The sequence below is a fragment of the Bos grunniens genome, chromosome 20, assembly GCF_055505025.1.
Source record: "Bos grunniens cultivar Pamir isolate PY7600 chromosome 20, Bosgru_T2T1.0, whole genome shotgun sequence".
Classification (NCBI taxonomy): Eukaryota; Metazoa; Chordata; class Mammalia; order Artiodactyla; family Bovidae; genus Bos; species Bos grunniens.
In genome coordinates this window covers 35,918,133-35,945,923 of record NC_141184.1, presented here as the reverse complement: position 1 = coordinate 35,945,923, position 27,791 = coordinate 35,918,133, and the positions used below count along the sequence as shown (strand labels likewise).

General features: G+C 38.9%; 1 protein-coding gene across 5 annotated transcripts in view; it reads left to right on the top strand.

Annotated features, from left to right (window-relative positions):
* The window catches only part of LIFR (LIF receptor subunit alpha), a 79,651-nt gene that overhangs the window by 42,920 nt on the left and 8,940 nt on the right, over nucleotides 1-27,791 (top strand). For all 5 annotated transcript variants that reach the window (XM_086361490.1, XM_086361491.1, XM_086361492.1 and 2 more), the window contains 12 exons: nucleotides 1,289-1,543; nucleotides 5,475-5,604; nucleotides 6,040-6,209; nucleotides 8,118-8,263; nucleotides 9,474-9,636; nucleotides 12,572-12,642; nucleotides 14,931-15,144; nucleotides 18,904-19,083; nucleotides 20,990-21,091; nucleotides 21,689-21,856; nucleotides 26,063-26,224; nucleotides 27,137-27,230. In XM_086361490.1, the coding sequence (XP_086217616.1) occupies nucleotides 1,289-1,543; nucleotides 5,475-5,604; nucleotides 6,040-6,209; nucleotides 8,118-8,263; nucleotides 9,474-9,636; nucleotides 12,572-12,642; nucleotides 14,931-15,144; nucleotides 18,904-19,083; nucleotides 20,990-21,091; nucleotides 21,689-21,856; nucleotides 26,063-26,224; nucleotides 27,137-27,230 (1,855 nt within the window). The remainder of the gene's footprint in view (nucleotides 1-1,288; nucleotides 1,544-5,474; nucleotides 5,605-6,039; nucleotides 6,210-8,117; nucleotides 8,264-9,473; nucleotides 9,637-12,571; nucleotides 12,643-14,930; nucleotides 15,145-18,903; nucleotides 19,084-20,989; nucleotides 21,092-21,688; nucleotides 21,857-26,062; nucleotides 26,225-27,136; nucleotides 27,231-27,791) is intronic.

The following is a 27,791-nucleotide window of genomic DNA, read 5'->3' as shown; positions in this document are numbered from 1 at the left end:
ACAACATGAACAAACTGGGTAGGAAAGATAAATTTCATTTTAATGTGTTGAGTGTTAAGTTTGAGGTAGCTGTGAAGTGGCTGGGAGCAACTTCTTATTGTCAGTTGGGAATACAAGTTCAGCTTCCAGGTGATTAGTTGACACTGGAGTTATCTAGTTAATCCCTGAACAACTGGGGGTTAGGGGCTCTGACCCTCCGTGTAATGGAAAGTCCATATATAATTTACAGTTGGCCTCTGCACCCGTGGAACCCCCATATCTGTGGTTTCACACCCAAAGATTCAACCAACCACAAATCCTGTCATATTTACTATTGAAAAAAATCCATGTATAAGTGAACCCAGGCAGTTCAAACTTGTATTGTTCAAGGGTCAACTGTGTATTTGAGGATCATTAACATACGTGATGTGAAATTGTTTAAATCTTGGAAGCTAACATAACTCAAGGAAAGAGCCATGAAGACCAAGGACAGATCCCTTAGAAGCTGGTATGAGGAGGGATGATGGAAAAAAGAGGCCAGCAAAACGAATAGCAGCCAGAGGGTTAAGAGTAGCAAAAGTCAGTAGTCTACACCCCAAGAGAGAGGGGAATTTTGAAAAGGAAGACTTTAGGTGACATACCAGATGCTCTGGAAGTTGAAGGAAAGATTACTAAGAAGTGGCCATATGATTGAGCAGTTGGGCCACGGAACCATTTTATTAAGTGTCAGAGTACAAGCCAGATTGCAGGAGATTAAAGAGTGAGTAGGTAGAAAGAAGACTAGAGATACTTTTCTTAAATTGGCTACTTAGGAAAATAAAAACAAAGGGGTGCTTCCATTAACATATAGTGAGTTGGGCTTTTTTTTTTTTTAAGTGCTTTTTAGGATGTGGAATACTTAACCATATATGTAGGCTAATGGAAAGTAAGACATCTGATCTAAACACATAGAGTAATTTCAAAGAAGTGGAATTATTTAACATACAGCTTTTTTTGGTGTGGATTTTTCACATGGTGGATATAAACCTGCTTAATATCAACCTTTGGACTTCTTAGATATTAATATTAACCTGTAACCATATACATTGATCTGCAATCCCTTCCACTCCCCCACTATCACCCCATCATAAATAAATAAAACCACACACATTTTTATTTCTTGTGTATGTCTTGCTCCTTTGAAACCTGGAGGGTGTTCTTTTTCTTTGAGTCACCATTATTTCAAAGTACCTAACTGTGGTTTATGTACACTGGGCTAATTTATGTAAAAGACTTCTAAAGTATTTATAATTCCTTTTGCTCTTTCTAGTGCCTCCTGATTCTCAGACTAAGGTTTTTCCTCAAGACAAAGTGATACTTGCAGGCTCAGATATAACAGTATGTTGTGTGACTCAAGAAAAAGTGTTATCAGCACAGATTGGCAGTACACATTGTCCCCTTATCCATCTTGATGGGGAAAATGTTGCAATCAGGATTCGCAATATTTCTGCTTCTGCAAGTAGTGGAACAAATGTGGTTTTCTCAGTAGAAGATAACATATTTGGAACAGTTGTTTTTGCGGGATGTAAGTATATTACTTTTTTTTTTTTTAAGAGTTCCTATTAATGTTTTTTGGGTCTTCTTGGAAAGCCTTAATGTTTTTTCTGGGGGATGATTTTCTTTCTTTCTTGTTTTTTTTTTAATTCTTTGATAAATAACATAAGAAGGTACCAGCATTTTTGCTTGTTTTCAAGCAAGTTCAGGTGAGTTCTAAGCTTGTTTTTTACATAATTGTATCTGTATAATTTGTGAAAGTGAAAATTGCTCAGTTGTGTCCAACTCTTTGCAACCCCATGGACTATAGCCTGCTAGGCCTCTCTGTCCATAGAATTCTACAGGCCAGAATACTGGAGTAGGTAGCAGTACCCTTCTCCAGGGGATCTGCCCAACCCAGGGACTGAACCCAGGTCTCCCACATTGCAGGAAGATTCTTTACCATCTGAGCCACCAGGGAAACCCCATATAAAAATATATGTGGTAGTGGTTTAGTCGCTAAGTCATGTCCGATTCTTGTGACCCCATGGACTATAGCCTTCCAGGATCCTCTGTCCTTGGGGTTCTCCAGGCAAGAATACTGGAATGGGTTGCCATTTCCTTCTCCTGTGGATCTTCCTGACCTAGGGATCGAACCTGGATCTCCTGCATTGTAGGCAGATTCTTTACTGACTGAACTACAAAGGAAGCCCCATAAGAATATATATATATATTATTTGTAGATTTTATAATAAGATTTGAGACATTCAACTGCTAATTCTTAATTTAAATTCTTAGTTTAAAAATAAATTCTTAGTTAACAGCTTTGTTGAGTCAGGGGCAGTTAGTATGTAATATTTCTTAATCTTCCATTGTTTAGGAATTTTTTCATATAAATTAATTTCCCACCTAGTATGCCTTTTTATTTAAGGTACCTAAATTAAAGAAATTGTAAGGATTTTGCACAAAATCTTTCAAAAGCATAACCTGCACTTCTCTGATGAGAGAAGTGTGGCTGGAGGACATGTGGGAGGAAGAGTCCCCCCTCACAGTGCTCTATGTACAGTGGACTCTCTGGAATGCAGGAGCATCTTTTAACACGATTATACCTCTGTCCCATGACGCTTCCAAAAGTTGTTGGTGGACTGCCCTACCTAGATGGTTTGTGTTACCCATCCACAGATAATTTTGTGTGTAGAGTTTTTCTCTCCCCTCCCTTGTGGTAACTGTAATGTTAGGAGCACTGATGGTTTTGCCTCCAGCAGTGCTTCTCTTCCACCTCACATTCTGAACTTAAAAGTTCTGAGTGGTCCAAGGATCTCGTGAGTAAAGTGTATAAAATGTAGTGAATAGATTTTGTGATTTTCTTTTGATCACTTGGACTTCCCTGGCGGCACAGAATGGTTTTTCATATGCCTTTTTTTTTTAATGATTCTCAGTGGTGCTCTACATCAGCTGCTTTCAGCCATTTTTTACAGTTCCATAGAAACTTATGATGAATTACATTCAGGTGCTGATAGATTTCCAAGGGAATAACCAGCATTAGGTGCCCTTCTCAGATTGATGGCTGTAACCTTAATTACTTCTTGCTTTCACGGTAAACATTTTGGAATTCAAGTGAGAGTGAGGATACATTCAAATTTAAATTTTACAAATTTAAAAAATTAAATTTTCTTTCCTAAATGGAATTTTAGGAAATGATTTGCAACATTCCTCATAAATGATCATGAAGTCTAAAGTTAAGAACCAGTGAAGGGAAACTACTTGATAAGTGATACCAAACAGTGAAATATTCATGTAAAAGAATGAGATAAAAATTAAAACTTAAAAGATGGTAATATTCACTATTATTTCTGACAATTTTCTAATTTTTATTACAGTGCTAGGGAAAACCTACTTAATTCATAATTTAGCTTTCATTTTTAACATTTGGAGGTTGAAATATTGATCAATACTTGTTAGTTCAGGAGCAGCAGTAACCTTCACTTCAGAGAGAGTCTTTAGAAACCTGTAACAAGGGCTATGGTGTGAGTTAGGGATCAAGATTCACTTTTCTATCCCATATGGGTATCCTGCTAACCCATTATTTACTGAAAAAGCTGGAAAGAATTTTAGAATCAGCTTGTTAATTTTCCCTTACACACACATACAGATTCAAACCTGCCAGGATTTTGATTGATATTAAATCTGTCAATTTAGGAAGATTTTTATTGTTACAATATTGAGTCTTCCAATCCATGAACATGGTATAGCCTTCCATTTATTTAGATTTTGTCTCATTTATTTTAGTGAGATGAGGTCTTTCATATCTTTTTGCAAATTTATTTCTAGGTGTTTGATGTTTTCTGGTGCTATTAAAAATTGATTTTTAAATTGCATTTTCTATATGCTGCTATATAGAAAAACAGTTGATTTATACCAAGCTTTTACCTAGCTTCAGTTGGTTTTTTTGAAAAGCATTACATTTTAAATACTGCCCTTTCATATTTTTCTCCTTCAATTTTTCCTTCCACTTCTGTCTAGTTTACTCCTGTTATTTTGGATTTTAAGTATTTCAACTTAAAAAAATCTGCCAAATCCTAAAATAATCAGCATTTTAAATATCCTCAAAATTGTGGGTATTTGAGTTAAATAAAATAAAAGTTTGGCCTTAAGTTTAAAATGGTTTTCAAAATAAATAAGTCAATGTTAGTTTTATTTACCAGTTGTTAAACTTTCATATAAATACTCATTACTTCTCTTAATGTTACCCCAAGTACTTTGAAGGATGTAATGCTTATCTCTGGGGAAAGTATGTGAAATTTTCTAAATCTTTAAAATTACAAGTTTTTAAAAATAAATTTACCTTTTAGAGTTTTTCAACAAGTAGATAATTGTTTAACAAAAAGTTAAGCTCCTTGGAAGATAGTTTAGATAAATATGACAGTAAGGGACTTCTCTGGTGGATAAGAGAAGAGAATAAGAATCAGTCTGCCAGTTCAGGGGACGCGGGTTTGATCCCTGGTCTGGGAAGATTCCACATGCCAAGGAGCAGCTAGGCCCCCTGCGCCACAGCCCCTGAGCCCATGTGCCGTGACTACTGAAGCCCATGGGCCTAGAGCCTCTGCTCCCCAGTGGGAGAGGCCATTGCCGCGAGAAGCCTGTGTACTGCAAGTGAAGACAGCCGCAGGTAGAGGAAGCCCACACAGCAACAAAGACCCAGTGCAGCCAAAAATAAATAAATTTTTTTTAATTCTTAAAAAAAAATGACAGTAGGAAATACCAGTTTCTGTGTATGCTTGGTTAGGTAAGATAGAAATATCACTTTCTGTAATCATTGTCACACTGTAGAATTTTAATTTATCACGCTAAGGTCTGTCAAAACAAAGACAACTGTTTTTCTTTTTCTTGTCTTACCCCTACAAAAACAGAATAGTTTCATTAAAAAACAAAAGAGCAGTAGTCACTTTGAATATAGGGAGATGCAGAATTTTACCAAGAATTACTTTGTAAATAATAGTTCTTGTAATTTATTTAAGAACTCTGAAACTTGTAACATGACTTACATTGACTTATGATTTGGTACTTCTTTTCAAGTCACAATATAAAGATGATAGATGATAATACTTTTAACCTGTAGATTTTTCTGATTGAACTAGTTGCACACAGGTTCCTTTGAGAGATTTGATGGACTCTGAAATGGGATTAAGGGAAAAACATGATAGTTGATCTCTTAAGGTTGCTAGGAGGAAGTTTCCGAATGAGCTAATAGTCACTCTTAGATATATTTTAATCCATCATTCCTAATGTAATATGAACTCTGACACAACATGCTATACAAAGAATGGTAATTGCTGCATCATTCAAAATGTAATAAGCAAATTATTTTATTTTTTAAGAAAATTGCCCAAAATGTAATTAACATTTATAAAATGCAACATTTTTTAGGGAAGGTATATGTAACGAAAGTAACTGCTTTATTTTTTTTCTCATTTTTTAATTAGATCCACCAGACATTCCTCAAAAACTGAACTGTGAGACATATGATTTAAAAGAAATCATTTGCACGTGGAATACAGGAAGACCGACGTCCTTGGAGGGCCCACGCAGTACAAGTTACACTTTATTTGAAAGGTGAAGGTCTTTGGGAGAGGTTGTCAGACAGCAAGGAGCACACTGGAAGGATGTTAAATGACATAAGGAGATGTTCTATTTCATTTATACAAAAGATATAAAACAAAATGTGCTGTAGAAAATTGGGTATATTATAAACACTGTAATTTAAGCACATTGCAGACTCAATATTCTTGTCGTCTTTTTTTAAAAAGCCTAGAAAGAAGAACCCTCAAATATGAACAGAGACTATCTGAGTAGTGGGAATATGGCTGATTATTTTCTTCTGTTTTTTGCATTGTATGTATTTTCTTTCCTGAGTAGGTAATATTCTACACTTGGAAATATAAGCCTTTTTGGAAAAACTACTTGAAATTTACTCATCCATTTTTTTCTGTAATATATCTCTTGCCATTTTGAAATTGTTTTAATATTCCTTAATATTCTCTTTTTCAGTTTTTCAGGAAAATATGTTAGATTTAACGGAGATGAAGTGTCCGCAAATGAAAACTACCAGTTATTCTTTCAAATACTTTCAAATCAAGAAATACACAATTTTACATTGAATGCTCAAAATCTTCTGGGTCAGACAGAATCAACACTTTTAGTTAACATAACTGAAAAAGGTAGGTCGCTACATAAACCAGTGTCTTAAAAATAACTTTAGAAGTGGTAAAGTGTCTCGAGGTTAATGAAAAGTGCTTCTAGGGATTTGTTTTTTTAACTGATTATTTCCTTTATAGTTACTTAGTATTCATTTTTTAAATTTCATTTAAAAATCTTTAAAATTTAAATTTCAAGTTTCACTATTTTATTGAATTCAAATAAAAATTTGAATTAGTTTCATAGAAATTGTAAGTGGCTTTATCTAATAATTTTTGATTTCTGAAAATATTTTTGCCCAATTTTTTAAAAACTTTTTATTTTGAAATAATTGTAGACTCAGGGGTAGTTGCAAAAATAATGGAGTCCTCCTTGCAACTTTCTCAGTAGTATCATCTTACGGAACTGTACTTCAGTTAGGCAGTTGACCCTCCTGGTTCAATACTGAGCCTGACTACTGACCTTGCTCCGTTTTCACCAGTTTTTGTGCGTTTGATTGTGTGTGGTATGTGTGTAGCTTTGTGCAGTCAGATCTGTGTATAGATTCGTGTAACCCACCAGTACAGTTAAGAGACAGAACTGTTCTATCACGCCAAAGGAACTGCCTCTTGCTGTCACTTTAGCAGCCCCACCAACACACACACACACACATGAATCTCTGTCCCTGGAAAACAGCTAATCAGTTCTTCATGTCTATTGTTTTGTCATAGGGGAATGTGTATAAATGGAGTCATACACTGTGGGTTCCTTTGTGCTTGTTTCTGACTCTTTGCAACCCCATGAACTCTAGCCTGCCAGGCTCCTCTGTCCATGGGATTCTCCAAGCAAGAATACTGGAGTGGGTTGCCATTTCCTCCTCCAGGGGATCTTCCTCACCCAGGGATCAAACTGTGTCTTTTGCATCCCCTGCATTGGCACATATATTCTTTACTACTGCCCACAGGAAGTTGGCATTTTTACTAAGGATGATGTCTTTGATATCCATCCACATACTTTTATGTATCAGTAAATAGTTTGTTCCATTTTACTACTGATGATTTCTGAATTTTTACCAACCCTAGTAATATATAGATCAAAATAGAAATAAAAGAGGTCAGTCTTTTTGGCATTCATTCCTATGGTCTTTCCACATGTATCAACTGAGACCAGCTCTGCAATATATGGAGCAGTAGCATACAAGACTTCTCTTAGAGACCGCCAGGGGCTAAGGGCTTAAACCATTTACATTAGAAGACAGAGTACAAGTGATTAGTAGATGGTCCTGTTGCCTTACTTCATTATTTCTTGATTTTTTCCCCTAAGATCAGAAAGGTTACATTTTATATTTGAGTGGCCGTTTTGTATGTATTTATCTGCCCTCTGCCATTTCAACCCTGTCTTTCCCATGATTCTTTCCTGTCACTCAAATTGGTGTATGCAGTATAACCAATATAGTGTGTGTTTGCTTCACTGTGCCTTTGTTCTTGCCAGGACTCCAGCCTGAAATGCTTTTCTGCAGTAGTTTAGCCAGTTTCCTTTGGTTTATCCTCTAAGGCTCATCTTAAGTCCCATCTTCACTGTACATCTGCACTTACTTACAGCCAAATTCCAGTATCTGTTAATATCTGTACCACACGTTGGACTTACTGTATATACTCTTGTTGATTTTCTTTCTTTCTGTTTGTCATTCCTCAAGTAAAGGAGGGGTTCCTTAAAGGTAGAGACTACCTTTTAGTATTTCTGGGGCTAACAGCAACCTTGAGCATGAATGGTTCTTAAGCAATGCTGGCCTGGTGTCAGGCCATAAATGTGAGGTTTGTCTTCCACAAACACTGGGTGGAACATTGTTGATCAGCACTAATAACACACCTCCTGTTTTTTGTTTTCTTTGGCTCTCATTTGTCATATTAGAAAAGAACTTTTAAAGTAATTTTTGAAAATTATATTTACAGTTCATCCCCGTATTCCTACTTCACTCAAAGCGAAGGATATTAATTCAACAGCTGTGATACTTTCCTGGCATTTACCGGGCAACTTTACAAAAGTTAAACTGTTATGTCAAATTGAAATTAATAAAACTAACTCAGAGCATGAATTGGTGAGTAAGATTCTCCTCTAAACTTCCTTTGACATTATTTTGGATAAAATACGTAGTTTTCAGAAAGAATTAAGTAAATTCACATGTATAAGCTCTCAGATTACTTATTATAGAGGTTTCCTAGGAGCCATTATAAATATATGTGTGTGTGTGTGTGTGTGTGTGTGTGTATACATACATGTGTCATAACAGTATTGCATTTAGCACTTAAAAACAATTGTAGTACTAGGTGTTATAGAATATAAGTATGACTTCTGCTACTCAGAATGTGTCCAGATCTAGTATAGTCCCTGGCATGTAACTGGCACTCAATAAATTTGTGAATGAATGAGTAGATTTTGCTGTAGCCTTTGTGTTAGTTAATGGACTAATCAGCAGCAGAGAGATGATGTGGTATTTAAAACTGCTAAGTGCAGCAATGGGAGCAAGTTATAATTGGTCATTATAAGTCAAAACATGACTTTTTAACACATTTTAAATACTTACGTTGACTTTTATGCTGCACCATCTTGTAATTTGGGGTAGATCTAAAATAAATGACATTCTACTTAAATAGTTATTTGGAAATGTACTGATAATTTCTAAAAAATCAGTCAGACTGCAAAATGTAACACAGAAAGTTCCTTTGCAATAAGTAATTGGGAACTCAGAAACTTTCCGGAGGCATGCAAATCCTCAAATTTGTTTCAGATTGCTTCATCTTAATTTTATTTGGTTTAAATATTTGTTGGATATTCTACATGTTTAACACTGCACTAGAGTTTCTAAATGCCATGTAAAAAATAATGCATAAATGATGCTTGACTCCAATAAGCTTCCAAATATCTGAATAATGTATTTAATACTCAAGGTCATCTTAGATTACTAAATTATATTAAGGTGTATTGCATCACCATTAACCATAGACAGAATATCATCATCTCTGCATAATTTAATTGACCATTATTACTTAGATTCAACATTTGGATTAAAAATGTACTTTAATTTTTTTGCTATTGCAGAACATAATTTCACTGATTTTGAATTTTATGTAAGAATTAAAATATAGTAGATGAACTGTCTTTGGTTTTATAGAGGTAAAGTCTTAGGACATTCAGTCAATTTATGTTGCAAATTTGGGAGGCTTTCTTTTAAAAAATATATGTATATGTATATTTATTCATATACACATGATATTACATATGTAATATATATGTTTGTTTTCTGATAGCGGAATGTCACAATGAGGGGGGTAGAAAGTTCAAATTATCTTACTACTGTGGACAAGTTAAATCCATATACCATATATACTTTTCGGATTCGTTGTTCTACTGACCCTTTCTGGAAATGGAGCAAATGGAGCAATGAAAAACAGTGTTTAACCACAGAAGCCAGTAAGTTAACTGAATGATTTATGACTAATTATTACTATAGATCCTGAAATTTTATACCTTTTTTTTTTTTTAACAAAAATGTCACCAGAGTGGCTAAAAGTAGGAGAATGTTTAGATAAATGGTGTAATTATTTAATACCAAGGCAATGACACCCCACTCCAGTACTCCTGCCTGGAAAATCCCATGGACAGAGGAGCCTGGTAGGCTGCAGTCCGTGGGGTCGCTGAGGGTCGGACAGGACTGAGCAACTTCGCTTTCACTTTTCACTTTCATGCATTGGAGAAGGAAATGGCAACCCACTCCAGTGTTCTTGCCTGGAGAATCCCAGGGACGGGAGAGCCTGGTGGGCTGCCGTCTATGGGGTCGCACAGAGTCGGACACGACTGAAGTGACTTAGCAGCAGCAGTAGCAGCAGCAGTAAAATACCATACAAAGATTTTAAATGATGAGTTTTAGTTTCGTGATAATACGAAAAAATATTTGGTTTATGTTATGTGAAACGGCTAAGCTACCTTATCCACAATATGATTATAACGATATTAGGATGATACATAGGAAACCAAACTTGAAATTTAGTAAGATTATGGGGTGGTTTTTCTCACACTTTTTCCTCCTATTCCTGGTATTTTAATTATAATAATCTATTTATAGTGTTTCTTTATTGAAAGCAATTATTAATAAAGCTAATTTGGTAAAATATTGTGACTTAGGCCTAAGGATGGTCGGGACTACAAGTTCTTGAACTTTAGTTTCTGTGGTACACCCAGATCAAAATATCAATAAAATCAGGAAACTGGTTTTCCGAGTATGATAATTTCTAAAGACAGAATAAGATTCTATTCTTCATTAATCCAGATATCAACTTTCAAACAAACAGCAAAAATTTAGAAATAGGTGTAATTTTCAGAAATTATTCAATAAAAGATAGCAAAAGATTTATTTGCACTGTATAATATAGGGAATATCAAACTTCTTCCAAAAAATGTAATGTGTGTCAGTCGCTCAGTCATGTCCAAGTCTTTGCAGCCCCATGGACTATAGCTGGCCAGGCTCCTCTGTCCATATTCCCAGGCAGGAGTACTGGGGTGGGTTGTCATTCCCTTCCCCAGGGGATCTTCCTGACCCAGGGTTGAACCCAGGTCTCTGGCATGGCAGGCAGATTCTTTATTGTTTGAACCATGGGGGAAGCAATAAGCAGAGAAACAGTGAGACAAAAACTGATAGGTATTAACCCAGATTTTGTCTCTTCACATGAAGACGAGCGAGATGAGAGGATCTTTACAACGCATTCAAGAATTACTTGGATCCTGCTTGAGTCCCGAGAGAGGGTATACTAGTTATCTGTTGCTGTGACAAATTACCCAGAGCTCAGTGGCTTAAAACTGCAGGCGTTTGTTATCTCACAGTGTCTTTGGATCGGAAATTCAGGAGCAGCTTAGCTAAGTGGCTCCGACTTAGAGTTTGTTAGGAGGCTACAATCAGGGTGTGAGTGGGGGCTGCGGGCTTGACTGGGTCTGGAGGATTGGCTTTCAGGATGATTCACTCACATGGCTGTTGGCATGAGGTCTGCATTCCTCACCGTGCGGGCCTCTCCATAGGGCTGCTGGGGTGTCCTCACATGGCAGCCAGCAGCACCCAGATTTGGTGATCAAAGAGAAAACAAGGCAGCTTCCACAATGTCTTTATGTCCTAGTCTCAGAAGGAACATACATCACGTCTACTGTACCCTACTGGCCGCACAGGCCAACCCTGATACACTGGAGGAGGGACCACCACACTGAATGTCAGGGGCCGTGACCAGCATCATTGGTCCTTTTGGAAACTAGTTACCACAGGAGCTTTTGCCTTAGTTGATGACCTGTTCCTGCCAAGAGGAAACACTTTATTTATACCTCATTGAATAAAGGCATTTAATTCACTTAAGAAATACTTATAATTATCCACCATGTGTCAGGAATCATCTGGTTACTAGGAATATAGCAGTGAATAAAACAGCACTCTGCCCATGGAGTGTAGAGGATAGAGTATTAGAAATGAGTTTTTAAACTACATATATAATAGTGTATTTTGGGTGGCAATGAGTGCCATGGAAAAAAATAAAAACTAGAGAGAGGGCTAGGGAATTAAGGCCAAGTGGTTGGGGAGAGGGGGTGCAATTTTAAATAAGGTAGCTGGGAAAGACTTCACTAATAAGGTAGCACTTGATCTGAGATACAAAGGAGGTGGGGAAGGAAGCTACATAGTTAATTCAGAGGAGGAAAGTTGTAGTCAGAGGAAGAGAGAACACAGAAAGTGCAGAAAGACTAGAGTAGGTGTCCTCTGCATGTTGTAGGAACAGTCAGGAAGCTGACCTGTAGCCAGAGCAGGCTTGAATAAAGGGAGGTTGGAGGATGTGACAGAGAAGGCAGTGGCACCCCACTCCAGTACTCTTGCCTGAAAAATCCCATGGATGGAGGGGCCTGGTAGGCTACAGTCCATGGGGTCACCAAGAGTTGGGCACGACTGAGCGACTTCACTTTCACTTTCATGCATTGGAGAAGGACATGGCAACCCACTCCAGTGTTCTTGGCCTGGAGAATCCCAGGGATGGGAAGCCTGGTGGGCTGCCGTCTATTGGGTCGCACAGAGTCAGACACGACTAAAATGACTTAGCAGCAGCAGCAGCAGGAGGATGTGAGATGGAGAGGGCACCCCAATCCGTCTGAGGGATGTGAGGGTGATTTTAACCCATTGTAAGGGACCTTGTGCTTTGCAGATGTTCAGAGCTCAGCTTTTCCATTGCTCCACTTTCTAAGTGGAAAATGACTTAGAAACACTAACTGCTTCACATTTTTATTGAGAATTTCAATTTTAAACCCTGCTATCCCAATTACTGATCTTATCAACTGACATAGTATGCATCTTCAAATATTAACTTTTAAATCTCTTTTCTAGTTCCTTCAAAGGGACCAGATATTTGGAGGGAGTGGAGTTCTGATGGAAGAAATCTAATAATATATTGGAAGGTAAATGTCTTATTTTTCCTTGAATATTTAAGTAACTTTAGTATGCTAAACTACTTAAATTACATATGGTTCTTGGGTTATTAGGGAGCCAGGATTTCCCAGACTGGCTTAGTTGCAGTATTGCTGAGAATGTAGCCTGGCTTCTAAAACTCCCAGATTCCTCATCACTGCAGACGTACCACAGTCTTTGTAGTGAGGATCTCTGTCTCAGGTCTAGGCATTCTTCAGTTTGATTTTATGAGACTTATAAAGGACCGAGGATTTCATGAATTCCATCTATCTCACTTTAGTCAGAAATGCAGCCAGAAACCACAAGTTAGAATCCTAAGTATTTATGTTGTATTTTCTATTCAGTGAATAGGAAACCAATTTTTTATATCTTATCAGTCAGCATAATTTGTTGTCCCCTAAATAAATTGTGTTACAGTATAGCAATTATAAAGTTTTACAAAGTTTTCTAAAATTTCAGCTAAAGTATGAATTGCATTATGTTTTGCTAGAGCATAAACCTTACTGGAGCAAATGTTTTCATTGCTGATTTATGAAAATCAAAACCACAAACAGTTGTTTTCTACATCAGATTTCATAGGAATAGTTATAACCAGATTCTTTTAAATAGTGCATTTTGTTATTTAAAGTAAACTTTTACAAAAACTTGACATCAGTATGGCTTTGATTAAAGTGAGTCTTTGAAGTCTGTGAGGATGTCGTGTACACATTCCATCACTTGGAAGTCGTCTGTATATGACTGTGCATCCCCTCTTATTCTTAATTGGAAAAATCCCTTAGCTACTCTCACTTGTCTGTCAGATTGTGCAGTAATATAGGAATGATTGTACAGATGACTTCAATGTAGAGAGTTTAGGATATTTTTCAGACTAGATGAATGTTTAACCAAGGATTAAAAATATTGAAGCAATTCAGATTCTAACTTCAGTGACTAGTTTATGGTTCTGCCATATTTGGGTGGAAAATTCAGTTGTTTTGGACATGTTGATTATACACAACATGACCATAGGATGATCGAGTATAGTTCAGTAGGCAGTAGTTTGGTGTAAGGCTCTGGAGCTCCAGAGAGGTCTGAGCTAAAGACATAGCTTTGAGTAGCATGTAAATTGATCACTCAGCACACAGTGTAGAAGGAGGCCAGGTGTAGAATTGTGGGTGGTGGCGGCATCTCAAGAACCAGCAGAGGAGGAGGATCCAGCAGAGGAGGTTGGGAAGGTTAGAAGGGCAGGAAGACCAGAAGAAAATAGTGTGCAGAAACCAAGGGAATGGGGGTGATAGGTGAAGGAATGGACAGTATCAAATGAAATCCACAATTCTTGGGATGGTAGCGTGTTCACTGGACCAGGCCATCAGAGAGCTGTCCGGGACCTCTGTGTCTTCAGCAGAGTATTAGTGGCTTGATCAGAGGGTCCTATGCACTGCTACATAAATTGGAGGGATTGTTTGGAAAAGCAGTTTAGATATATAAATAAAGACATTTGAATGTTTATTTCCTTTCCTGTAAGTCCAGATTTGGGACCCCGCATTAAGGAATTAATCCTAACTGGGGAAAAAACTGTGGCACCAAAAGGTTTATTTTATTGTGAAAAAAAATGGCAACAACTTAAATTCTACTTTTTTAAGAAATATTCAGGTAAACTAATAAAAATGCTATATGAAATATGAAGCTGTTAGAAATATATATAACTGTATTATCCAAAAAAAGAGTGTATTGTAGAAAAGTGAAAAAAAAAGACAATTGTATAATATGATTGAAACAATTTTAATAAAAGTCTCCATCAAGAAAAACAGCTTGAAGGAAATACCAGAATGTAAGAATATTTAAGAAATGGGAATATGGGAGATTTTTCTTCCAACTTTTTAATATTTTCCACATTTTCTGTAATGAGCAAGTACTACTTTAAAATGAAAAAAACAGTAACTATTTTAAAAACATGATGCCATACTTTTAATATTTTATTTAAGTAAAGCACTGCTTCTCATCTTCTTTTGGTTTCCTTCTGAAAAATATGAAGCTAGATATTGTTTTGTTACTTAATTTTTATATTTTTATGTACTCGACTGCTTACAGCAAGCGTAGTTTTTGTTCAGCACTGCTTCCCTGATGTATCCAGATCTCAGTGGATTTAAAGTCTGTGCTGTGCACTGTTAACGACTCATGTTTCCTAATGTTACTTTGTCAGGATTAGTGAAGTATCTGGTTTAGACTCAGTGGCCTTGCCTTGTCACATCACCTTTGCCAATTTTTATAACAGAATTTATTTTTCTTTTTTTAATAGCCTTTACCCATTAATGAAGCTTATGGAAAAATACTTTCTTATAATGTATCATATTCATCAGATGAGGAAACAAAATCCCTTTCTGAGATTCCTGATACTCAACACAGGGCAGAATTACAACTTGATAAAAATGACTACATCATCAGTGTGGTGGCAAAAAATTCTGCCGGCTCATCACCACCTTCTAAAATAGCTAGTATGGAAATTCCCCATGGTGAGTACTTAAGGTAGAAGTAGTATATAAGGACAGGAAACCGAGGTGAAACATCTTGACGGTGTTGCTTGCTCTCATAATGTCAGCTTTCTTCTCATATCCTCCGCTGCTGCTAATGAGTAAGGAGGAACAGGCAGTTTGCTGTCAAATATTCGTGGAGAGGCAGTAGCCTTCAGTATGACTGGAAGCATCTACACAGATGGATAAAACCCAATTACTTTAACACATAATGTTGTAGAGTTATGGCAGTAGATACTACTCTTAGGAAGAAATATTTTAACAGTTTATTCAGAACTGCTTTCACACATCTTCCCAAGACCATGACAGTTGACACATCAGCTAGGCTATTTTTAAACAGTTAGGAAGAAATACTCATTTTAAATGACAGCTTCATTGATAAGACAATTCTTTATTAATAGGAATCCTTTACTGATAAGAAATTCTTCTTAAAGTCTAAATTTCATCTTCAGTATAAGCTTTAGAAAAGAATTTTGATGTAATTTTAAAATTCCTCATTGCCCCCTTTAAATTTGATGAGTTACAGTGACTGTCAGTTTTCATTCCAATCCCAGAGAAAGGCAATGCCAAAGAATGCTCAAACTACTGCACAATTGCAGTCATCTCACACACTAGCAAAGTAATGCTCAAACTTCTCCAAGCCAGGCTTCAACAGTATGTGAACCATGAATTTCCAGATGTTCAAGCTGGATTTAGAAAAGGCAGAGGAACCAGAGATCAAATTGCCAACATGCCCTGGGTCATCGAAAAAGCAAGAGAGTTCCAGAAAAACATCTACTTCTGCTTTATTGACTATGCCAAAGCCTTTGACTGTGTGGATCACAACAAACTGGAGAATTCTTCAAGAGATAGGAACACCAGACCACCTGACCTGCCTCCTGAGAAATCTGTACACAGGTCAAGAAGCAACAGTTGGAACTGGACATGGAATAACAGACTGGTTCCAGATTTGGAAAGGAGTACATCAAGGCTATATATTGTCACCCTGCTTATTTAACTTATATGCAGAGTACATCATGAGAAACGCTGGGCTGGAGGAAGCACAAGCTGGAATCAAGATTGCCAGGAGAAATATCAATAACTTCAGATATGCAGATAACACCACCCTTATGATAGAAAGCAAAAAAGAACTAAAGAGCCTCTTGATGAAAGTGAAAGAGGAGAGTTTAAAAGCTGGCTTAAAACTTAACATTCAGAAAACTAAGATAATGGCTTCTGGTTCCATCACTTCATGGCAGATGGAGAAACAGTGGAAACAGTGGCAGACTTTATTTTTGGGGGCTCCACAATCACTGCAGATGGTGACTGCAGCCATGAAATTAAACGATGCTTGCTCCTTGGAAGAAAAACTATGACCAACCTAGACAGCATATTAAAAAACAAAGACATTACTTTGCCAACAAAGGTCTGTCTAGTCAAGGCTATGGTTTTTCCAGTAATCATGTATGGATGTGAGAGTTGGACTATAAAGAAAGCTGAGCACCGAAGAATTGATGCTTTTGAACTGTGGTGTTGGAGAAGACTCTTGAGAGTCCCTTGGACAGCAAGGAGATCCAACCGGTCCATCCTAAAGGAAATCAGTCCTAAATATTCATTAGAAGGACTGATGCTGAAGCTGAAACTCCAATACTTTGGCTACCTGATGTGAAGAACTGACTCATTTGAAAAGACCCTGATGCTGGGAACGATTGAAGGCAGGAGAAGGGGATGACAGAAGATGAGATGGTTGGATGGCATCACACACTGACTCAATGGACATGAGTTTGAGTAAACTCGGAGTTGGTGATGGACCTGGAAGCCTGGTGTGCTGCAGTCCATGGGGTCAAGAGAGTCGGACATGACTGAGTGACTGAACTGAACATCGACTGTCCATTCTTCCTCAGCTGCCTTGACAATTCTTTGAGTCACAAGTTCTCAGTGGCCACTCCTGCCCCCTCACCCAGTTAGCTCCTCTTCTGAGTCATTCCCTGATCCCCCCGACTTGCTATCTCACCCTAGTATGGGGTCACCTTTCTGTGATCACCCACTCCTGAAGGAAGAAAAACTGGTCCAGTTTGGGTCCTCAGTACCTTTTCAGTTCTTGTTTGAGGGCACTGGGCAGTGTCTGACTGCTTGTTACATAACTGTTCTTTGTTCCACTCAGTTGTGGACACATTAGGAGGAAGAAATAGGGACACACAGTATGTTTCAAGACACACAGCAGCAGCCAGAGCCCAGGTAGCAGTGCATGCTAGAGAGGAGAGGTCTGCGGGCAGTGCCGTGGGGGCAAAAACAAGGGAAAGACATATGAACACCCGTGGCAAGATAAGCTGCCGATTTAGGTTAGGTATTTCATGGCTCTCAGAATAATAGGCAATACCTATGTTATCTTTTAATTCAGAAGCTATATTCCTGCCTTTTCTGTGTGTCTCTCAGTTCAGTTCAGTCGCTCAGTCGTGTCCGACTCTTTGCGACCCCATGAATCGCAGCACGCCAGGCCTCCCTGTCCATCACCAACTCCCGGAGTTCACCCAAACTCACGTCCATCGAGTCGGTGATGCCATCCAGCCATCTCATCCTGTCGTCCCCTTCTCCTCCTGCCCCCAATCCCTCCCAGCATCAGAGTCTTTTCCAGTGAGTCAACTCTTCGCATAAGGTGTATCTCTCAGAAGGTAGTAATTTGCCGAACTAACAATGGTCTGGCCATCAGCTTTCAGACAGTTACTGCAACTCAGAACAAATCATGGTTCCTTGAGGATTTCCCCAGTTGGAGGCCTTACTGCCTCAACACCGGCTGACAGTGTGGATTTTTTAGTCACATTGAGCCAAGAAGCTGTTGTATCCAGAGTCTTCTGTATTCCAAGCCGAATTGTTGTCTTGTATCCAGTAGTAGTTGCTTATGAATGCAAATTTTGTTCAAAAAAACGTTTCCATGGCTTTTTACTGAGCCCTTAAATATGCATCAGTTAGAGAAATTACTTCTTTGCCCTGTTTCTCTGGAAAATGTCCCTCTTGGCCACGCTGTCCTAACCCACACTAATTACTTACTCCCAACCTTGGGCCTCCCCTATCGCTGAGGCTGAGATCTGGCAGGTGGTAAAATCAAACCTCACCATGGCCCCCAGTCCCCTCTGTCATCTTCTGCACCTCACGCATCCGTACTGCTCTCTGCCCACACTGGCCATCCCATCCCTGTCCTGTCTCCAGAATCCCTTCCACCCACCCATGGGACAGCAGTCTCCCTTGAAGGGAAGTGAGGGGCTGGCACACCCATTCATTCCCTGACTGCGTGGGGCTGTGCTCCTGCTTGGCGTGGTCTGTGCGCAGAGTGGAGCTGCAGGCACAGGCCCCGCCTGCACTCGTGGCGCTCACATCCATAGTGGATGATGAAAGGAGGTCCTGGCCACCCGTGCCTGCTCTTCTCCGGCCTCCCGTCCCAGTGCTGCTGTGCCGTGACCCTCCATTGCTCATTCCTTCTGCCCCATTCATCATGGCTCTTGAGCTTCATGTCCCTGCCCAGCTATGGCACTACCTGATCCTTGGTTCTTTTTTGTTTTCTTTTTTCCCAGCTGCAGAGTTGATCTGTATGACCAAGTAACTGCCGTAGAGCAGCATTTCTAAACTTGGCTGAAGGTTTATCTAGGTTAGCACCATTTTGCAGTGTATGTACAATGAAATGATTTGTATAACTCTGGCTCATTTTCATGAGGTTTACCTTAAAACATTATTTTTAACACTAGTAAAAATCCTTCTTTCTTGAAGATGATCTCAAAATAGAGCAGGCTCTTGGAATGGGAAATAGGATCCTCCTCACTTGGAATTACGACCCCAACATGACCTGCGACTATGTAATTAAGTGGTGTAACTCATCTCAGTCTGGACCCTGCCTCATGGACTGGAAAAAAGTCCCTCCAAACAGTACTGAAACTGTAATAGAATCTGGTAAGTGTCTCTCAGAGTTCTTTAAAGATATTTTTTAAATTTACTTTTTATTGGGGTGACATTGGTTTATAATAACATCATGCAGGTTTCATGTATACACCATTATGTTTCTATTTCGGTTACACTACAGCGGCTAACCACCAAAAAAACCTTTTTTTTAAGAGCAGCACGTGGAGTGACTGGTTGCAGTGCAGTGACTGTTCCCCCTCACCACTGGGCTGGACATGGATTGGTTTAACTTTTTTGGAAAGCAGTTTGTGGCAGTATGTGTGTGAAACAGTTCATAGACTTTGATCTCGTCATTACTTGCCTAGGAATGTATTCTAAGGAAGAAAATCCAAGAGCAGCACAGATGTACATCTAAGAATGTTCAGCACAGCATTGTTTATAATTATAATGACCTCATTTGCCATCTTTTTGCCCATGTTTGCCCACAAGCCAGGTTACTGAGCACAAAGGACTTGCACCCAATACCACTTCCCCTGATGCAGGTCAGGGGTGCAGTGAGGGGCGGTGGGGGCAGCTCAGGAGCTGCAAGCCTAAGATGATGCAGCCAAGAGGGGTGTGTGGTTACCTGCAGGCCGAGCCAGCCTTGTCCTTGGGAACCCTAGCCTCTCTGCACTGTCACTGTTCTTCTGAGTCCCTGGCATGAGTGAGTGTGCCTCTGCCTGTGGGAACTGTGGAACCTCTTGGCAGTGAAGCTTCTGACGTCACCACCCCCCAGCCCGGGCCCGTTCTCCCTCACGTGTGAGTGAAGTTCAGGAGCGCGAGCAGCTGCTGAGCCTTCTCTCCCAGGAATCACGCTCTGCTCGTTTACTTTGTTCACTGTCAGATGGTCAGGGTGAGCCCCATGCGTTGGATTCCTACATGGAGCTTCAGGGTTTTTTTCCAGTTCTACTTGGAATACAGCCAGATTCTTTCATGTGCATAATTGGCCAAGGCCTCGATGGTTGCCTTTCTTTTTCCTTGCCGAGTATGTCATCCCTTACCAGCGAAGTACAGCCCAATCTTACACAGCCGTAGTGTGCTCTGTACAAATTATGACCCCTCTTCCCTCCTTTCTCACTTTGGCCTTGAGAATGATCAGAATGGACTGGGGCAGGGTGGAATGATGCGGAGAGGTGAGAAATGTATCTTTAGCTGGAATATCTGGGATATAAGATGAAGTTGAAACCTGTAGGGTGAGAAGGAGGACCTTCGATGCAGAGGCCCCGCATAGCATCTTATTGTTAGCTCTTCACATCTGTCCTGCCAGCTGCTCCAGGCCAGGGGTCCTGTTACATCCATCCTGCTTTGCATTGTATTGAGGAGACATTTGAAAGTGATTAACTTGGATCGAAGTTAAAATGCTTTTCTTGTATATCTTGTGGAGTTAATAGCACTAAATGCTGATGCTATAAAGAGGAATAGACTCTTAAGTCCCATTTCCTTTAACCCCGAGGTGTCGTGTAGAGTGGAAATTTTAGTATCTGCTTCTTGAAACAAGGGGAGAGCAATGGGTTCTTCCAACCCACAAATAACCCTAGTTAGGGAAGGGCTTTTCAGAGGTGTGCTACAGACCTGGGACCATTTCAGAAACTGACCCAGGACCAAATCTAGGAAGAAGCTGTCATTGCTTAGTTTGAAGGAACAAAATGAAAACCTTGATTACTATTTTTTTTCCCTTCAAGATGATGTCATGTTATAACTAAATTTTTCATTGCAACAGATGTGAATTTAATTTTTGTCAAGTCAGTTTTCACTCTGAATGTTTACTAGTTTTGGAAACGCAAATATATTTTCTGTAACCTTTGTAAAGTTAGCTTTGGAAATTTCAAAGTGAGTTATTTTCAGTTTGAGATTTCTAAAATAGATATTCATAGTCATATGTACTTACGAAAGCTTACTGATTGTGTTCATCCTGTAGATCAGTTTCGACCAGGTGTAAGATATAATTTTTCGGTGTATGGGTGCAGAAATCAAGGATATCAATTATTACGTTCTGTAATTGGATATGTAGAAGAATTGGGTAAGTTAAATGGGTAAGTTTTCTTAGAGTTGAAGATAACATGAGAAATTATAAGTAGACATCAATTTTAAGATTGAATTCTAAAAATAGATTGAATTGAGATGTGTATTAGTTCAAGGAAGAAAAATAAGTTAGATGATAACTGTAAAATTATTGATAATTACTTATCCTTACTTCATTTGTTTAATGTTTACATTTGACAGTTTTACTCTTGTCATAGAGAAAACTAAGTCTTATTTTGGATGTCAAAAAGACTTACCATGTGCTTTTACAAATTTTAAAAACTGTTTATTTAAGACTATCACTAAAAGGGGAAATAGAAATAGTCTATTGGAATAGCCACTTAAAGATTTTGCATAGGTTTTGCAAACCCCACCCCCCCCCGATATGTTTTATACCTGAAAGTTGCAAATTCTACCTTTGTATATTCATAGTAAAAGTGCTATGATAATATATGTGAAAGTTTATGATTAAACAAAGAATAATGTTCTAATTCCAGGCTCAGCTGTTTTTGAGGCTAGAAATCTCATTAAACCTTAATGTCTTGCTCTGTATTAGTAAACTCTCCTTTAAGTGTGGGCTTCTTTTCTTTTACAGCTCCAGCTGTTGCTCCAAATTTTACTGTTGAGGATACATCTGCAGATTCTATATTAGTGAAATGGGAAGAAATTCCTGTGGAAGAGCTTAGAGGATTTTTAAGAGGATATTTATTTTACTTTGAAAAAGGAGAGAGAGACACATCTAAGATAATGGGTTTGGAACCAGGTGAGTAAATTACTAGAATAAGTATATACTGTTTCTTAGAAGTTCTATATTAATTACAAAAAATGGAGAGAAAGAAGAAAGAAAAGGTAAAACAAAATGCTACTGAATAGTTTCAACTGGTCTCCCAAAACTCTGAACAATAAGGAAGTGAAAATGAAGTCATTTGATGAATATGAGATTTTTCAAGATTTTAGTATGTGATAAATGGCATGTGGTCTTTAAGAAATCATTTAAATCATTTATTCTGAGGCCTTTGATTATGATCCCCACAGGACTGAGAACATCTCTTACTAATCTTGCATGATTCATAACAAAGCATCTTATGAAGGTTACCTTAAGAAAAAGAAGTCTTCCTGCAATTTATGCTGATGGAGGCGAAAACTCAGGAACCTAAAGAATGGCTTCAGAGCCTCCTTTTATTTGACAAAGAGCTATCCCCACAGTTAGGCAAGGCCTTAATGAGCTGGGAAACTTAATTGGCTTGATAGAGCATGTGTGTGTCCCTTATATCTTAAAAACTTAGAGTCAGTCGTGACAATTAGTAAGTGTATGCACGGAGGAGACCTTTGAGAATCCTGAAATTTACAAATACAGAAATGTTTATGCAGACTTTTGGCTTTAAATCCTCAATGACATTTCTGTTCAAAGTCAGATGCTTCTTATTTATGACTGAATAACACAAGCATGTATCATCTCTTCAATTTGAGAGCTTTTGTTTTCCTTAATGACCTTTTCTTGGAAAGAAACTGTTGTAACTATTTAATGACTGTCTGACAAGTAGAGAACAAGCAATGCCACAGGGACACGCTGCCCACCTGGGCATTAGTTTAGTCACCTCTGGAGAACAGCAGCATAAACATGTGCCTCCCCAAATCACAGAGTTCTGCATTTCCTAAACTTTCAGAGTTGAGGCAAACCCTAACTATCAGATGCTGCAAATATCCAGAAAAAAAAAGTGCTCAGTCATGTCCAACTCTTTGCGACCCCATGGACTGTAGCCCACCAGACTCCCCTGTCCATGAGATTCTCCAGGCAAGAGTACTGGAGTGGGTTTCCATTCCCTTCTCCAAGGGATCTTCCCAACCCAGGGATTGAACCCACGTCTCCTGCGTTGCAGATGATTCTTTACCATCTGAGCCACCAGGGAAACCCAGACATTACACCAGAGTCTGGTGTAATTTCCCTCAGGAGCTCAGAAATTTTGCACTTGAACCAAAGGTTCTCAGAAATTTTGCACTTGAATCAGTTAAAATTATAGCATGTAGACTTCTAGAGTGGATTGGTCCCTAAAATTAGAGTAAAACAGAGGGGAAAAAAAAGAAAAAACCATAAAGCCAATAAAGACAGAACCAGAGAGGCAAAAAAGAGGATATTGAAACTTTAGAACATGGAAGTGGGCTGAGTGAACTAGAGGAGTGGATGGTGGGATAGTCTAGGTGGACAGTCGGGCGGGCATCAGTTAGAAGTAGTTTGGTTTATCCTGAAGGGCCAGCAGTGGAGGCCAATGGTTAGGATGAATCTGGGCTGAACATCGGGAGTTGACTGAAGGTGTGTAAGCATCAGTTAGAACCCCCAAGTCCTACAGAGTGTCATGTAGCTCACATGAGTGCCCTCTCCCCTGAATGAGAACAGATTTATTCCCAACCAGAGAGCCTCCAGGCAGGGGAGACCACAACAGACAGTGTGACTTTCCTTCTTCCTCCTTTCCACAAGGTTAATATATCTTCAGCTAGGCATGTTTCCCAGACAAGAGGTGAGAGGATTAAATGGTTCCTGAGAAAAAACATAGAACATGCTGAGATTCAGGGGGTTACCCCAATGAAAAGCCAGGAACCCAGCTGGTCATTTCCTATCAGTAACAGACATGAAGCCCACCCACCAATAAACCCCACCTGTGCTCACCAGGCTTCCAGTGAGCCATTTAGTAGCTCACTCTGAAACATGAGGAGTATCCAGGGTTAACCAGATGATTGAGAAAGCTTCTAACCTGCAAGACAGACACCAGGAGAAATCAGAGGAAACAAATGTTATGTGGGAAACAGAAGTAAAAAAAACAAAACTATTCTTGGATAATTGAGGTACTGTTGAAAAGACATGATGTTATAAAAAGGAACAAACAGAAGACAGTTATGAATTCCTCAGAATTAAAACTGTGATCGAGGAAATTTTTAAGGAATTAAATAGAAGTAGAAATATTAAAGGGAAAATGGGGAAATTCTTCTGAAAATGAGACAGAGGCAAAAGAGCCTTGGAGGTAAAAGAAAGTTGCAGCTTGAGTCAAAGACCTGCCCTGTCCTCCTTTATAAGAGTTCTGTTAGAAGAGTGGAATGGAGGGAAGGAAATTTCCAAAGAAATAGCCCGAGAAAATTTCCCAAAATCAAAAGACCTCAGTGTATGCAGTAAAAGGTGCCATTAAATACACCAGTAAAATAGAGAAATAGATCTATGCTGAATATGTCATGGTGAATTTTCAGAGCACCTAACACATAAAGAAAAAGTCCTAGAAACAAAAGAAAAGCAGTTATGGTGCCCGGATCAGGAATAAGAATGGCAGTTCTCAACAACATACCGGATACTAGAAGATATTACAGCTAAAATAGTGAGTAAAAAATTGTTTTCAACCTAAAATAATACTGTAGTCAAGCCAATTTATCTACAGATACGGTAGTATCTGTACTACTTCTGTGAGAATAGAAGAAGACATTTTTAGACAGGTGAGGCTGCACATATTACTTCCCCCAGCTATCCCTTCTCCAAAAGCTACTAGAAGAGTGGGCCTCAACACAAGGAAATAAGTGGGGCAGGGAGTCCCGGGACAAGGGCCCCTGGAAGGCTTTCAGTCCGTAGAAGACGCCCTGGGAAGCAACCTGACGAAAACCGGACAGGGGCTGGGGAAGCCACAGCACTGGGACTTAGTTGTGTTGGATCACATGGAAAATTGTGTTGAATATTCATTGAAGGATGTGGGAAGAATTAGTAACTGGTACATCAAACAAATAAGGAAGAAAGGCAGTTAAAACAACAGAAAAATAAGAAAGGAAACATCATATCTAGCAGTTTGTCTTAGCAATACTTCATGTTTATATAATCATGATAATATAAACACTGAATTTACCAAATTTTTTTGTTTTTCTGCCAGTAATGTGGGGTTGAGGGGAGAAGGGGTAGTGCTTGTGTGTTAGAGCTAACATCTAAAATTTAAAGTCAAGCACTACCAGTTTAGGTTTCCCTGGTGGCTCAGTCAGTAAAGAAGATGCCTGCAATGCAGGAGACTGCCTTGCAGTACAGTAGACCCAGGTTCAATCCCTGGGTCAGAAAGATTCCCTGAGAAGGAAATGGCAACCCACTCCAGTGTTCTTGCCTGGGAAATCCCATAGAAGAGTTTCATGGGCTGTAGTCCATGGGATTGCAAGAGTCAGACATGATGTAGTGACTAAACCACCACCAATCTAAGTTTATTTCAAAAATGGAAGTGAATACCCACAGAAACTGATAACTTGCTTTTGAAGTGATTGGTTGGGGGGAGGGAGATGCAGGCAGGCAACTGCTGCTTTTTATTAGCCGTATAGTGTAATTTAGTTTTTAAGCTATTGAACTGCACTATTTTGGTTAAAATTTTAAAAAACAATAGTTTAAACAATTCTTCTCATTTCCTTTTAAAACAGTTCCAAGGCGTCCTCACTGGTGTCTTACTTGAGACCTTGGTTTCCTGAGTAATTTGGAGTGATCTCCATTGATTCTTGCTCGTACTCCCTTGAGTTTCTCACTTGACTCACAGACAGATGGTCAACTCAAGTGACAGCATCCCTGCCCCCATGGGTTTGGGTTGCAGTGGGTTTTCATGCTCTTAGTAACAGAAAGAAAAGAGACTTTTATTGATTGCCTGCCGTATGCCAGGCATTATTCTAGAGAATGTGCATGGAAATTTCTGAGAGCTTCGAAACAGCTCTGAGAGCTGAGTCATGATATGGGATTTCACAGTTAGAGAAACTCAGGTTCAGAGTGGTTCAAATAATGGATCCAGATAACCCAGCTACTAATTGGTAGAGGCGGAAGTGAACATGGTGCTGACTGGCACTACAGGCCTTGGCCCTGGAGGCGACTAGCATTCAGACTCACTTAAAAATGATATGTGACAGGTTTGAGTAACCAGGTGTTTAAAAATAGTATAGAGATCAGTAATAATCTTCTTCACTTGAAAAACAGGTCGTTTTGACACAAAGGTTAAGAATATTACTGACATATCCCAGAAGACACTGAGGATTGCTGATCTTCAAGGTAAAACAAGTTACCACCTGGTCTTGCGAGCCTACACAGGTGGAGGGATGGGCCCAGAGAGGAGCATGTTTGTGGTGACAAAGGAAAACTGTGAGTTAAATGTTGTGATTGAGTTGCTTTCCATACTCAAATGCATTGGGTTTCTAGTGATTTTTGTTTATATAGAAAACCCCCCTTCTTTAAATTTCACATTTTGTTATACTTTTAAAGTAGGTGGAGGGCAGTGTTGAAAGGCCTGAATGACTTCATATTTATTCTTACCAGTTATCTGAACCTACTGTCTAATGCATACTTGAGAAGTTAAGGGCTTGAGGATATCTGAAGTTCAGAGTTCTAAATTCATGTTGAACTTATGGTCAAGTGGTTTAAAATTTTTTGCCCGAAATATTCTGAGATTTTTAACATATCCAGGGAAGAATGTAAGAAACAGCCTTAAAAGAGTGTAAAGCATAACACTTATAAATTTGAGATGGAAAGTAGAGGAGATGGACTTGATTAGTCGGTCAACAGCAAAGAACTTTCATTGGTCACAGGCTTGTTCTCTAGCCCTGGCTTGAAGGTCATACATGCCTTTAAATAAAGGAGGGCTATGTGGAGATAGCTCTCACCTGGGGGTGATTTTGCCTCCTGGGGACACTTGGCATTGTATGGTGCCGTTTTGATTGTGCTACTGGTATCTGGTGGTTAGAGGCTGAAGGATGCTGGTAATCTTCTTCCAGTACATGGAACAGCCTCTTCCCCACCAGCACATGTCAAAGAAATATCTACCCTAAAATGTTAGGAGTGCCAAAGTAGGGAAACCCTGCCCTAAAGAAGTTATGTGTTAGTATAAAAATCATTACAGTACTTTTTAAGGTTATGTTTTAATAATTTTTCAGTTTCTCTGGAGCAGTTAGGGTTTTTTCTTCAAATAATCTACTGACTTAAATGTCTTATGATATGAATTTATTGAGGTCATATATTAAAATGATGACTTTAACATCTGCAATGTTCTCTCTTCAGCTGAGGGTTTGATTATTGCCATTCTCATCCCAGTGGCAGTGGCTGTCATCATTGGAGTGGTAACAAGTATCCTTTGCTATCGGAAACGAGAATGGTAACGATTTACTCTCGCTATTTTGTTCTTAAGGGCATGATTGATTAGTTCATGTGTTGAGAGTCTGACACAACTTGCGACTGAACAAAATAACAAGTCCACCTTTTTGGTGGAAACTAGGTAATAAATATTTATACTGGTCAGAATTAATGTTGGAGATAATATTAGACAAGAACATGGCATATTATTTACAGGTTTTAAAACTTAACAAAGGAAAAGTGTAAATTTTCACTACTATGGACAGGGAGGTCTGGCAGGCTGCAGTCCATGAGGTCACAGAAAGTAAGACATGACTGAGCATGCACAAAAGCATATTTACTAATTAAAGTAGTAGCCATTGTACTAAAAAAAATATTTAGAGGCATACATACGTCAGTAGCTATATGCAGGGTTGAATGTAGTTTAATGATTGAGCTCTCACTTGTCCTGGTGATCTATTTAGAGAGTCTGGTCATTTATTTAACAAATGTGAATGGCCCTCCCATGTGAAGGGAGGTACAGTGGTAGACTAAATAAGTATGATCCTTAGACATGTAGAATAGTGGGGAGGATGGACTTGAA